Raw genomic sequence first — 15,469 nt, forward strand, 5'->3', positions numbered from 1 at the left:
ACACTTTCAAGATTCTCTTCAATATCTTGTATCTCAAGTTTTTAAATATCTCAAAGAGAGGTCATACTACATCAGTCCACCTTATGTGTAAGATTTACCTTGCAAGTTCTAGTTATCTTTTTGTAATTTAGTTGCATGTAGTTGGTTAATTATGTGTATCTACAATGTTTCTAGAGTAAAAAAGAATGGGAAAAATAAGATGATCATGTGAGGATGGAGACATTTGTAATTATTTATTTATTTTGTACTTAATTAGATGTTGGTATGGTTTTTTTGTTTTTCTTGATTGGGTGTTATCTTATCTGAATATTTAGTTTAGCTTGTTTAGTTGTAATGAGTGTGTCATATTAAGAATATGTTATAATTTTCATGAATATAAATCTTGTCTATTTTTATATAACTCAAATTCCTTTCTAATAAATTCTACTAACATTTTCTTAGAAATTATAGATAACATCACTATATTTTTTATCTTTTATTATTAATCAATTATTCAATTAATTAAATTAGGTATACTATAAATCAAGTGATATTAGAACAAATCAAATCTCAAAAACTGAGATAATGTAAATTTGTGTAAATTTTTAACAGAATGTGTTTCTGTAGTGACTTGAAATTAGAATAATGAATCTAGGGTTTGAAAAAAAGTAAGAAAGAACCTGAATGACAAAGCACCACATATCATAGACCCGGCCAACCAAATTAAGCTTGATATCATGTGCTATATTGAAGTTTGTCCTTATGCCTTTTCATTTAGTCTACAGCTCAAACTGATAAACGCAGTTCTTTAACATATAAGTGCGCCCTTCAACACCAAAAGGAAACAGATTACAAGGGTGTATGCGCTCTTGGTTAGGTGGATGTCTTAATCATCTGACTTTGGGGGTTTGAAATGTTGTCACGGAACGTATTGACCACTTAAGTGGTAACTTTTCTTTACCAGATAATCGAATCATTCAAATGCTACCATGATCTCATTCTAATGAGATGCCTCAGGATTCGCCTTCTCTGATAAACGAGGAATGCCCGTAGCTGCAATACTGTCCCTTTTTACTTCAATAAAATCGCCCCTCCATCAGCCAATGTCTCGTTTTAATCTCCTTTATGCCTTCATTCTCTATACCCTTTTACTCCCTTGTTCGCTATGCGCAGACGTCAGTTATACAAACTGCGAAAGCAATCAAACATGTGGCGGTATAAAAATCCCATATCCTTTTGGTTTAAGGGAAAGTGGATGTGGTCTGCCAGACTTACAAGTCGACTGTGAAGATAAGGGACATTTGGTAATCGAAATTGGAAACCAGAGGTACACAATCTTAAACTTTTTTCCAGATAATCAGACTTCAACAATTACTGAGGACACGAGTTTCCAAAATTGTTCATTTTCATATAATCTCAACGAAGATGCAATCCAAGACGGGGGTCTCTTCGATCAAATCCAACGACATAACATCAGTCTACAAGTTCTTGTGTGTGGTTTGCAATGTGTAGCTCTACTACCTGGCCTTGAGGTTCCAGGATGTTATTTTAAATCGGTAACTGTTGAAGAGGCATCAACCCATTGGAATATTGCAGAGGAACAAGACCAGAAATGTAAGAGTTGCGTTTCAAGCGGTGGTCTGTGTGGGTTTAATATTTCCGATTTAAACCAGTTCCTTTGCTTTTGCGAGGATGCACCCCATCAAACCACATGTTCATCAGGTATAATTTGGTTCAAATCTCTCTATATTTTCTTCTAAGCACCCATTAAGTTTAATTGCCTTGCAATTCGAAAATATAAAATACGAAATTGGATTATCTCAGTTTAGTTCAAAAAAAATTATATTCGCATCTGATTAGCATTTACCAAATTTAAACAGTCGAGAGATCAATTTATCGAGCTATAACAGTCAGAACTTAAAAAGGCAGAGATATAACAGGTAAATACTAAGGAACCTTTTTGTGTGAGTTTTAAACATTCTTCTAATTTTCTTGTATGGTGGAGTCACTAATCTATGATACTACACATGAATTCCAGGAATAGCCATTGGGGCAAGTGCTTTCATAGTGATAGTAGCACTATTTCTTATTGTTGTTTATCGAAAGAGGTCATCCTACTTTAGATGGATCCAAAGTTGTGTTGCAAGCGAACCGATGAATTCAGGGTCTATTGGGAAAGTGGAGAATTTTCTCCAAAGTTATATTCATGAAATGCCGACCAGATATTCATTCTCTCAGCTAAAGAAGATCACTAACGACTTTTCAGATAAACTTGGGGAAGGAGGATTCGGCATGGTTTATAAAGGAAAGCTCCCGAGCGGTTTTTTTGTGGCTGTAAAACTTTTGGATCAGTCGAGACAGAGTGAGAGCCAGTTCATGAATGAGGTTGCAACTCTGGGAACCATTCATCACGTTCACTTGGTTCGCCTCGTGGGTTATTGTTTTGAAGGTTTCAGAAGCGCACTTGTATATGAGTACATGGCCAATGGATCCCTAGAGAAGTTTCTATTTCAAGGAAAAGAACAAGAACAGAAGCTCAGTTGGGAGCAATTGTATTCAATTGCTTTGGGCGCTGCGCGCGGAATTGCGTATTTGCACCAAGATTGTAACAGGCGCATCATTCATTTTGACATTAAGCCTCACAATATTTTACTGGATGCAGATTTCACGCCCAAAGTAGCTGATTTTGGTCTCGCTAAACTGTATGGGAAGGGAGACGACCACGTATCAATTACGGCAACCAGAGGGACGCCAGGATATGTTGCGCCAGAGGTGTGGAATATAAATTTGGGAGGTGTAACAGACAAATCAGATGTTTACAGTTTTGGAATGCTATTAATGGAGATAGCGGGAAGGAGGAAGAACATTGAGTTGCAGGTGAGCCATTCGAGTCAACTTTATTTTCCGGAATGGGCGTTCAAATTGATAGAAAGTGGGGAGTTGGAAAAGAGGTTGAGAGAAAAAGGTCGATGCGACATGGAAGTGGAAGATGAAGAGAAGGTGAGGAGAATGACGAAAGTAGGACTTTGGTGTATTCAATACAATTCCAATGACCGACCATCAATGAGCAGGGTGGTACAAATGCTGGAAGGAAACGGTGATGATGTAAGCAATCCTCCATTACCTTTCAACTCCTCCCCACCGCGTGAAGTACCATTGTCATCTTCCTCCGAAGAATATTCATCCGTGGTATAGAGTCCACGAAGACTCCTAATCTACCCATCAATCTAGAAATATCTTCATCCATGGTATAGAGAAACGAAGAGGGTTTGGACGATTATGAGATGATGCAAGGAGCATCTTTATTATATGGAAACGAATATTATATATTTCTGATGTAAGAATCCATCCTCTGGATATAGAAGTAATTATTATATAACTTAGATGTAAGAATCTTTGTGTGGTGGTTTCAGCTGTTTGGTATTGTAATTTTTTTTTTTTCATTTCTTGAATTGCTATTTTCTTTTCTTGTAATCACATTTTGTTTAATTCAATATATAAAAGAGTAATCATCTTCATCATATCAAAATAAATCATTCATAATTATAATTAGTATTTTTCATGTGATTTTGAAAGGTGTCATAATATTCTTGCTCAATATCACTTAGAGTTTAAAATTATTTTTGTTTTTCATAATATCTTCTAGCTTGATATCATTTAGAGTTTAAAACTATTTTTTGTTTTTAAATCTTAATGACACTTCAAAGTATTTTATTTATTGCCAAAAAATATATTTTGAGAAAAATAATTGGTACATTGGAATTTATCAATTTTTGTTGGGTTGGAAATATGAATAATACAAGGTGTATGCTGGAAATGTGGGATCAACCTGCAAGAGAGAAGAATAGTTCAAACACACACATGAAACATTGCATTAGAGATAGAAATCCAAACAAAGCAAGTTAATGAATCAAAACTCTTTAAAATCGTTCCATGCTCCTTTATCTCTAAAGATCCTCAAGATTCAAGGTGGCCCTCACTTGGAAGAGCACTTGATCTCTTGGATGACAACCTAGAGAACGAGATTTAGAGGATTTTAATATCAAAATGGATGCAACTATGATCCCAATGAATGATTGAGATATGAAACTAGATAGTGATATGGTGTAAAATGAGGAGATTGATACAAAGCTAAACTAGCATGAAAATGATACTAAGATGAAGCTAACATGATATGAGATTAACATGACATATCTAAGATTATAATGCTATCAAAATGATCTAAAATGCTATTCTATTAAAGAGAGGCAAGATTCTTAATGTTATGAGACGATAATGTAGATGCATTAAAACTTGATATGGAGAATGAAGAATGAGAGCTCTATTTATAAGGAAAATAGGGCAAGGGATGGTTGAGATTGAATAATCTCAACAAGGGATAGGATTGAAAGTTATCAATTCATGTGAGGGATTCAATCCAATCCCAAGTTGACAAATGTCTCCTTGAGATGGCTTGAGAGGAGATGCAAGAGACATTAAATGCCTGAGGAGACATGAAGGTTACCTTAGGAGGTAAGGTTGTGGTTGGTTAGGGTCATCCATTGGATAAAGTTTTTACCCAGAGGGTAAACTCTTGTGCAAGGGTTAATAGGATAACCAAGGTTAAAGCCATGAGTGCTTGATGAGACCCTTGGGTTAGATGAGGGTTAAGTTAGAGAGAAAGTCTCTAACCATGAGGGGAGGGTTGAGTTAACCATTAATCATTTGGAAGACTTTGGGGACAAATTTGTAAGAGTCCTTCCAAATTTGGGGGAACTCAATGAGTTAACTTGTTGAAGAAATGAAGCCTTTAATACATTTAGAAGACTTTCTTCCAAATTTGAGAAGTGACCTCCTCAAATTTAGGAAAGGACATGATTAGGAGACTAGAGATGATTAAGATAGGATTAGAAGGCTTCTAGAAGAATGATTAAGGAGATGCAAGTGGAAGATGTAGGATTTTGCAAGTGGATGGAGGATAATAGGATTTAATTAAAATAAAATTAATTTATTTCAATTTTGGATGCAACTTGCATTTGATAGATTTAAATAAATATTTATTTATTTAAATGTGAAATTTAATTTTGCAAGTGGAGGGATTTATAAATAAATCTGGATTTATATAAATACAAAGAGGATTTTAATTAAATGTAGATTTAATTAAAATGGGAAAGGGGAATTTAAATTAAATGTAAATTTAATTAAATGGCTAGGATAGAAGAAGGGAAATATTAATCAAATCTTTAATTTGATTAATGGTCAAAATAGAAGAATAGGATTATCAATTAAATCTTGGTTTAATTAATTGGAAGAATTAGAGATAATTAAATGAATAAAATTCACTTAATTTGTTGCACAACTTTTAGGTGTCTACATTTTTCCCCTCTTTGAGTCGACGTATGGCCACATGTTGATTCAAAGAAAAACGCTCAATTTTGTCATCAAAATTTTTCGATATGATGTTTTTGCCCAAAATTGTTGATATGATGCCCTAGATATGAAAAATGATTTTGATAGGATATGCTGATATGAAACCGATATCAATATGAGACTGATGATGAAGCCGATATGGAAATGTTGATATGATGATATGATATTGCCCCATTGGGCGATAAATTGAAAAAAATTGTGTTGTTTCAAGGGGACGACACGAAGTACGACAATGTTTGGAATTTTGTGCGATTGTTGAATTTTTTGGATTTAAAAATTGTTTTGATTTTTTTGGATTTTTAAAATTTATCACCCGATAGATTTATTAAAAATGATATTGAAAAATGGGGTGAAGACTATGTGGGGATACCATGTACATGCCCCACATGTCCACTGAGGTATCACAGCCGCCTGCGTCAACATGGACTATATAAGCCTCTTAGGGCCCATTTCCACCTCAATTGCACACTTGTCTTTGGAGTATTGGAGCTTGGAGGAGAGAGAGGAGATGGCACCCCCTACCACCATCACCATTTTTAGCAAGTTCGCCAATTTGAGAGGCCAACAGAGTATAGACCACCAATGAGTTGATTATCTAACCCGCTTTGTGAATTTTTAGCTTAGATTTTAGGCGTTTTTGCAAGTTTTTAAATTTTTTGCTCTAGGTTAGGGTTTTTTCATGTTTTTTATTTTTTCACTTCTTTTCGCACATATAATTTTTCTTTTAGCACATGCAATATTTCTTTTTGCAAATATGAGTATTGTCATTGCGCATAGGTTTTTTTAGATAGCGCATTTGATTTGCACAATAGTGCATATGATGTTGATTTTAGCGTATCTGTGAAATAGTGTAGTGCATTATGAATGGTTTTATAGCGCATATGATGATTCTGTTCGCGCATATGAAATTGCGCATTTAACTACTATTTTAGCGCATATGAGACAGGGAGAAATTTTTTAATTTAAAGAAAATTTTGATAGGTTTAATTTGGATTTTTAGGTTCGTTATGAAGTTTTACACCCTGTCAATGTGTTAGTTGAGTCGATTATGTCGATGGGATGGTGTTTGGATGATTTTTGTGTCATGGGCCAGTATGAGTCAGTCATCAATATGAGTCATGTTGATATGGTTCAAATTGTTGGTGTGAATCAAGTCCGTCAAGTCAATATGGTTCAAGGTCGTTATGGCTCAAGGTCGATATGGGTCATTTTATCAATATGAGGTTAGTTGATATGAGTCCTATTTCGATAAGAGTCATGATTGAGATATGAGTCAAAGTTGATATGGGTCCTGATTGCGATATGGGTCAATGTTCGATATGAGTCTTTTGTTGCTCATCATTTATGGGTCAACTCATCATTATTCCATATGGGTCAAGTTTTTGATATGGATTGTTTGGTGTTGGTTGATGTGGATCAATTTTTGATATTGGGCCAAAGACGTTATGGGACTTCTGTTGATATGACTCAATTGTTTTTCGATATGGGTCATTTTGTTGGTATGGATCGTTTGTCGATATGGATCTGTGTTCGATATGGATCTGATTTGATATGGAACTGTGCTCAATATGGGACTGATTTGATTTCCTGATTGGTCTATGATATGAGTTTGGATTGATTGGGTTTTTTAAATTGGTTTTCAATATGGAACTTGATCATTTTAAAATGGTATTTGATTTTCGATAATATGAGTCTTGATATAAAGCTTGTTAAGTGAATTTTGATATGAGGTGTAGACACCTAAAAATGTCTCATTGATCACGTACTAGTTATTCCTCTAATTGATTAAATAATTCTTTAATTATTTAATTTAATTAATTAATCTTATTCTTCTAATTTCATATTTCCTCATCATCTTACTAATTATTCTATTTCCTATTCTATCATTATTTAATCATTTTAATCATTTTCTAAATATTAATTAAATATTAATTATTTAATTAATTCTGATTAATTTCCTAATTTAAATAATCTTTATTATTTAAATATTCAATTTCTATCTCTCTAATTAACTAATTATTTAACCCTTTTCTAAATATTAATTAAATATTAATTTTTTAATTAATTATAATTTAATCCTTAAATTAAATAATCTTTATTATTTAATTAAAGTCCATTTCTAGCATAATTAAATAGTTTCTTTTAATAAATTAATTAATTAATTAATTCTTCTAGTCACATGTGCATGATTTCAAAAATCAAATTCAAAATCAAAGTCAAGTTCTAAATATATTCAAATACTAAATTGAATTAAATGAAATCAATTATTTGAATAAATATCATGCAAAGATTAAATTTGAAAATCTAAGTCAGAGTGCAAGCACATGCTAAATTAATTAATTCAATCAATTAATTAATTAAATCATGTATCTCTCCAATCTCTATTTCCATCTTCTAGTTCTCTTTGTCGTCTTCTTTATTTCCTCCAATCATTCTTTTTCTTCTTTTAGTTAGCTTTTTTTCAAGTAGTTGTCTCAATTAATCTATTCAATCTATTCTGTTTCACCTCCAAGTCAGCAGTTGGACTATCAATCAGCATGTGAGCTCACCCGAGTTCCACCTCTTGATCAATCCGTTCCACCTTTCAATCAATCTCATCCAAAAATCTATAAATTGAGCATTCAATCCTCACAATTCCTCTAGATCACGAACTTCAAATCTTTGTGTCAATTGCAGGTTGTCAGTGCAATATCTGAGAGCCATCATACCACAGAGAGAAGAAGAACAATGGAAGCTATGATGCATAATAGGGAGTTTCATATTGCTTAATTTAGTTTCATTTTTCATCTATTTCATTGGTTTTATGTTTGAATTGCTTAGATAGTTAAGGATTCGTGATCGTCATTATTTCCTATGTAGCAATGGTGTATTTGAGCATGCTACATTTTGGTAAATCCAACGTGAAATAACAGCTAATTAACCTTCTCTATTTTTTGTGTTGTTTTTGCAGATCGTACGGATTTTTTCCTTTTTTGTAGGTTTTGCATAGATTTCAAGACAGACCCCTTCGTCATGCAATCAAACTTACATCATCAGGCAATCGTATAGATAGGGCCACGCAATCGACTAGATAGGGTTACACATTCGTGCGGAACCCATCACGCAATCTCCCTTACATCGTCACGGAATTGACATTTCTTTGTTAGGCAATTGCTCTGTAATTATCACTCATTCGCAGGGAAAATTATTGTTTGATTGTTTCTATTCTCATATCCTTTTTGTTCTCTGATCTATTTAATTCTGTCTAAAATTGAGTAAATCTGGAAACGGATTATTTATATTACATGATTTAATTATAACAGTTTATGGCACGAAAGGTACAATTCAGGATTTCAGGTGTTAGAAGGACAAAGGAACAAAGAAGATAGGCCAAATGCTATCAAAGGGTTCTCCAAGCAGAAAAGTAGATACAAGATTGGGAAAATCAACCAGCCTTTGATACATACAACAACTTATTTCTCTCATATCAAGTTAAATATGATCTAATTAATATTGAATGGATGATGAGAGATTTAGCTAGGGCCTCACAATTGGTTTTGCAAGTTTCTAATCGGGTTTAGTTTAATTTTTTATTTTTTTGTGTTATCTGCTTGCCTGTCACACAATCGTCCTATTTAGATTACACAATCAATTTGTTGGTGTCACGCATTCGATCTGTCAGGATCACGCATTCGCTCTGTTATGTTCACGCATTGGCTTTGTCAGAGTCACGCAATCACGCAGATATTGTCACGCATTCGTTTCTGTCAGTTTTTTGATTTGATTTTACTGCTAATCAGCTGTTTGTAGCCTGTGGCAAATTTACAGAAAGGATCGGATTAGTATTAGATCAATTGCACTCATAATCTCACACTTCGTCTTTTGGTGCTTAAAATTAACATTGGTTAAAATGGACATGCATGCAAAATATCACACTTCATCTGTTGGTGCTTAAGATTAACATTGGTTAAAATTGGCACGCATGTATAACACTTTGATTTGGGCTTAAAATCAACGACGGTTAAAATTGACATGCATGCCTTCATATTTCAATTTGGTGTTTAAAATGGACATGCACATGCGTATTCAACACCTCAATTTGGCTTATAAAATGAACGTGAATCAGGTTGCATTAGATTAAATCATATTTCATTTTCTTAAGGTAAAGAATTTTTATCGTGTTTGGGGTGGACCTACTGTTGCATTAACTAACTTTCCACCCGCCTTTGGGGTCTTGGGAGAAAGGAAGGAGGTGACAAAGACATCCAATTTTATTTTATTCCATGTAATGAGGGGTATCTTTGATTGGTGATTTTATCACCCCACAAAGGTAATTTGAATTGCGATGCCTTGGGGATATCATCTCTCCCAGCGTACGCTCGAGCGAGTTTTTCGAGCTGCTATATAAATATACTGGTCAGGCAGCTAGAATGTTGAGTGAATTCGACGTATGTGGGGGCCTTCCCTACACCGATAAGCTCAACTAAAGTCTTAAGTGGCTTACTCTAAGAATCTGTCATTGGATCGGGACCCCTCGAAACCCTACAATAAGAACCAACTTAGTAGCCCAAAACCCTACATCCAGTGATTCTGGGAGTGTGGATCGTACCCCATAGATACCCTTCATGTACCTTACACTATGATACAAGAATCCCTAGACTATAAGATCTTTGGATCTTTAGGGTAAGACAGACTGGCATGCCCAAGAAGTGTGTGCTGTGGAGTGGAGCCAGTGCTGTTAGACTCTCTATCTATTCATTTTGTCTCTGTATTTTTTAAGGGCCTCATTGAATGATGTCCACTTTCCAACCTAAGATTGTATTTTGTGCTTTTTTACGTATTGTTGTGTCAGACCAGTATTGAGTTAGTCCTTTGGGCTATTTCAAGCCCTATCCTACGTATCTCTGAATTTTCTAAGATTGTTTGAAAAAAAAGTCTAGTCAACTATATTTACCTTCAAATAATTGTTCTCAGATTTGAAGAAACCACGAAACTTGTCCTATACATAGAATTACTAAAAACAAAGTCCATTTTTGAAACGTCAAAACTCAAAGGTTTATACACTTGTGACACTAGGAAGTCCTTGCATAGTCCTCATTTACGTCCTTACTATCATCATAAGTCTTTGCATAGTCATCACTTACGTCATTACTATCGTCATAAGTCTTTGCATAGTCATCACTTACGTCCTTACTATCGTCATAAGTCTTTGCATAGTCCTCACTTACGTCCTTACTATCATCCTAAGTCCTTGCATAGGTCTTCACTTATGTCCTTACTGTCATCCTAAGTCCTTGCATAGGTCTTCATTTAGGTCCTTACTATGGCCCTTAGTCCTTGCATAGTCCTCATTATCATCCCCATTATCATCCTCATATACGTCTTCATCTAGATTTGATATACGTCTGTCTTAGTCCGTCATCATTGACATAATCATCCTACAAAGTTATAGCATGCGTCTTAATGGGTCTCCCAGGTGATGGTTTGCTCCCCTTCAAGCAACCTAATCTAGTCCCAAATGGCAGTCAGCGAGAAATCATTGAAGGTCTAGCGAACTCAGCCTGGGACTCAAGGAGAAACGTACCTCAATATATAGGAGTCGAGTACCAGATAAATATCAAGTATAAAATTGCCCATAGGATTGATAGAGAAATTCTTGCAGAACGTCTAAGAGAAGACATGGAAAAACTTGCATTATAGAAATCCAGAAATACTCAACAAGTCTCGCATCAAAATCCCCAATAGAGAGTCTAGTCTAGTTTTGCATACCTCATATCTATGTCTACAATCTAGCATTAGTCATTGTCTTGCATAAAACCACCCTCATATAGTAGTTGTAAATGCCTGTCACAAAAGGCAAAAGGTATAATGGACCCAAACAATGACTAGTTTGTAAACCCAACTTGGAATATGGACATATCAACTAGTCAACAATCAGGTTCTCAAGCAATGTATACCCTAAATGAATTACAACAACATTTAACAAAAGAAGAAATTGAGTCAGCTCAACAAGATCCACATGTCCTTATGATCTTAGATGCACTTATACATAGTGATAGGGACAAATATCTCTCGTTGTTATTACAAAATGGGGTGAAACTACTTGAAGATTTTGATGTCATGAAGATCTTACCACTAGGAAAAACTTTAGGTCAAGATAACAGTCAAACACTACCCATAACACAAATGCAAGAAATGACCTCCAGTTTTCCTCAAAACATACCTATCCAAAGAAATCTCAATACAAATGCAAACTTTCAAACAAGTGCATCATCTTCAGTGATAAATGTTAGTATACCAACACAAAGCATACTGATAATATCAAGTGTCTCAGCACCTATTCAAATACAAGAAACAAGTGCAACCCAATCTCCGGTTTCCTATTCTATAGGATTGACATATAGTCACCAAAATGAAAATCTAGGTCTTACCAATACAACAAGTACAACTCCACCAAACATAGGTTCGCATATCACTTATTTCACGGTACCTAGTGGAATATACAACACACAAAATTATAATCATGGTACCTTCCAACAACCTCCTAGTTATGCAACCACGAATCCTTTTGTGGGACATACACAAACACAAGGTGTACCTTTGACCCAAACAGATATTCTGACACAACAATTACAAAATTTGCAACAACAAATGACGACCATGCATACTGGTAATGATAAAAAGAGCTACACAATGTAGGACTTACATCCTTATCCTTTCGATCACACATTATACATGTCTTCTTTCCCACCATATTTTGAAATGCCTAAATTCGACAGATATCGAGGGAATGGTGATCCTAGAGACCACATCAGAGAGTTTTTTACGGTATGTATAGAGGTTGCAACTGAAGATACTTACTTAATGAGACTATTTCCTAAAAGTATGGGGGTCTTGGCTTTAGAGTGGTTTTCACATTTACCACCAACCATCACATCACGGGGAGAATTAGCTAAACATTTTATTGCAAACCTCTCACATAGCATTGAAACCCTAGTTACTTTGATGGACTTATGTGCCGCTAAAAAATATGAGAATGAAACATTTGCATCCTTCATACAATGATGGAGGGCTCTCTATAGGAGGTGCAAAACAGTTATCCCAGAAATAGAGCAAGTGGATATGTTCACATTAAACTTGATTCCCAAGATTAAATATTTGATACAAATGCAATATTTAACCACATTCAAACAAATCACAGAAAAAGCTCTAAAATGTGAGAAGGGACTAGTGGAACAAGGTCTTATTAAGTATGCAAACACCAACAACAATGACAAATCCAAGTTTTGGTCGAAAAACAAAAATGTGACCAATGATGGTATTGTAGACACCAGAATAGTAAATAGAACTCAACCGGTTTTATCTTTGGGAACGAATCAATCATCAAATCCACGTATAGAGAATAGCCTTACTTCAACAAATGTAAACACAACACAAAACAAGAACACAAGGTACCCTAGAGTAAATGATCCAAGGAGGAATTACACACCTCTAGGAGAACCTATTGAGTCAGCGCTCAAAAAGTTAATACAGACAAACATGATCACTTTACCAAAAATAAGAGTATATGAACCAGGTCCTTTCAAACCCACATGGTGGAATGATAATGATTTATGTGATTATCATCAGACTAAAGGTCACAAAACAACTAGCTGCTACAAATTGAAAAACTTGGTCCAAGATATGATAGACCAAGGTGACATCACAATCGATACTAATAAAACCTCAGCAAACATGAATCATACAATCTTTAAGGATCCATTTGTTAAGAATGAAAAAGGGAAAGCTACCACATCAGGTACTCAAGACAATACAACTAACTACACAAAGGTCTCATACGACTACACTATTCATGCCATTAGCTTAGGACATATAGTAAACAATGATTCACAAGAAACACTTGATCAAGATGAGCAATATCTAGACACTCACACAGATGATAACCAAATTTGCATGATATCAGAGGCACCAAAATATGGTGATGATAGAAATCTTTGTCTCAGAGACTGGGGGCATGATCAACCATCTCATTCAGGTTGGTTTGAAGATGAACTCATAGAACACATCATGGATGTCAAGCATACACATAAAGACTATGAAGAGGGATTTAACATAAATCTTGATAACACAGCATATGATACCGACAATACCTGTAAGTCATATGATACAGTGGCTACAAATCACCATAACTCCCCGAGACAAAGACTGTGCCGTAGTTACTCATAGATCAAAGGTAACTTTACAAGGAATACCACAAAATCATCCACCAACAATAGGGACCTATAGTGTTGTTGAGCAACTTAAGAAAACTCTGGCACACATATCATTATTCAAAATTTTGTGTATTTCACCCACTCCTAGAGCTATATTGGACAAAGCAATTCAATATTCGGTAGTGGACAGAGATATAGATGAAAATTGTTTTGATTTTTTTTTTTAAATATTTGATTTTTTTTTTTAAAATTTGGATTTTTAAAATTTATCGCTCGATAGTTTTATTAAAAATGATATTGAAAAATGACGTGAAGACTATGTGGGAATAGCATTCACATGCCCCACACGTCCATTGAGGTATCACAGCCGCTTGCATCAACATGAGCTATATAAGCCTCCTAGGGCCCAATTCCACCTCATTTGCACACTTGTCTTTGGAGTATTGGAGCTTGGAGGAGATAGAGGAGATGAAACCCTACCACCATCACCATTTTGAGAGATTTCATCAATTTGAGAGGCCAATAGAGTACGGACCACCGGTGAGTTGATTATCTAACCCGCTTTGTGAATTTTTAGCTTAGATTTTAGGTGTTTTGGCAAGTTTTTAAATTTTTCACTCTAGGTTAGCGTTTTCCGCGTTTTTAATTTTTTCACTTCTTTTTGCGCATATGATTTTTCTTTTAGCACATGTGATGTTTCTTTTCGTGCATATGAGTATTGTCGTCGTGCATTTGAATTTTAATTGTCTGCATAGGTTTTCTTAGATAGCACATTTGATTTGCACAATAGCGCATATGATGTTGATTTTAGTGCATCTGTGAAACAGTGTAGCGCATTATGAATTTTTTTATAGCACATATGATAGATTAAATAATGCATATGAAATTGCACATTTAACTATTATTTTAGCGCATATGAGAGAAAGAGCAATTTTTTGAATTTAAAGAAATTTTTGACAAGTGTAATTTGGATTTTTAGGTTCTTTATGAAGTTTTACACCCTGTCAATGTGTCAATTGAGCTGATTGTGTTGATGGGATAGTGTTTGGGTGATTTTCATGTTATGGGCTAGTATGAGTCAGTCATCGATATGAGTCATGTTGATATGGTTGAAATTGTTGGTGTGAATTAAGTTGGTCAAATTCAATATGGTTCAAGGTCGATATGGGTCATTTTATCGATATGAGTCCTGATTTTGATAAGAGTTGTGATCGCGATATGAGTTAAAGTTGATATGGGTCATGATTTCGATATGGGTCAATGTTTGATATGAGTCTTTTGTCACTCATCTTTTATGGGTCAATTTATCTTTATGGGTCAACTTGTCGTTATTCGATATGGGTCAAGTTTTTGATATGGATTGTTAGGTGTTGGTCGATGTGGATCAATTTTTTATATTGGACCAAAGTCGTTATGGGACTTGTGTCGATATGGGTCAATTATTTTTTGATATGATTCATTTTGTTGATATGGATTGTTTGTCAATATGGATATGTTTTCGATATGGATTTGATTTGATATGGGACTATGTTCGATATGGGACTGATTTAATTTCTTGATTGATCTGTGATATGAGGCTGGATTGATTGAAACTTGATTGATTGGGTTTTTGAGATTGGTTTTTGATATGGAACTTGATCATTTTAAAATGGTATTTTATTTTTGATATGAGTCCTGATATGAAGCTTGTTGAGTGAATTTCGATATGATGCATGATTGATTGATTGGATGATTGATTGAACAGATATTGGTTGATTGTGTGACTGTCATCACATGAATTATTGATTATTTGATTGTGTATAATAGATGCATCTGATAGGATGATATACTTGTGTTGATATAGGTCCATCGAGGAGTTCTCATGCTTCGGGATAAAGTGTGTCAGTGGT

At 34.7% G+C, this 15,469-nt stretch overlaps 1 protein-coding gene across 1 annotated transcript; it reads left to right on the top strand.

Annotated features, from left to right (window-relative positions):
* Positions 1-1,964: 1,964 nt before the first annotated feature.
* Positions 1,965-3,240, top strand: LOC131873698 (rust resistance kinase Lr10-like). The gene has a single exon (XM_059216882.1). The coding sequence runs from the start codon at positions 2,134-2,136 to the stop codon at positions 3,172-3,174; it is 1,041 nt and encodes a 346-aa protein (XP_059072865.1). The 5' UTR covers positions 1,965-2,133; the 3' UTR covers positions 3,175-3,240.
* The last annotated feature ends 12,229 nt before the right edge of the window (positions 3,241-15,469 follow it).

This window comes from Cryptomeria japonica, chromosome 2 (assembly GCF_030272615.1).
Source record: "Cryptomeria japonica chromosome 2, Sugi_1.0, whole genome shotgun sequence".
Lineage (NCBI taxonomy): Eukaryota > Viridiplantae > Streptophyta > Pinopsida > Cupressales > Cupressaceae > Cryptomeria > Cryptomeria japonica.

Excerpts from the sequence above, each read along its gene's own strand:
- LOC131873698 (XM_059216882.1), top strand. The coding sequence starts at position 2,134 with ATGAATTCAGGGTCTATTGGGAAAGTGGAGAATTTTCTCCAAAGTTAT.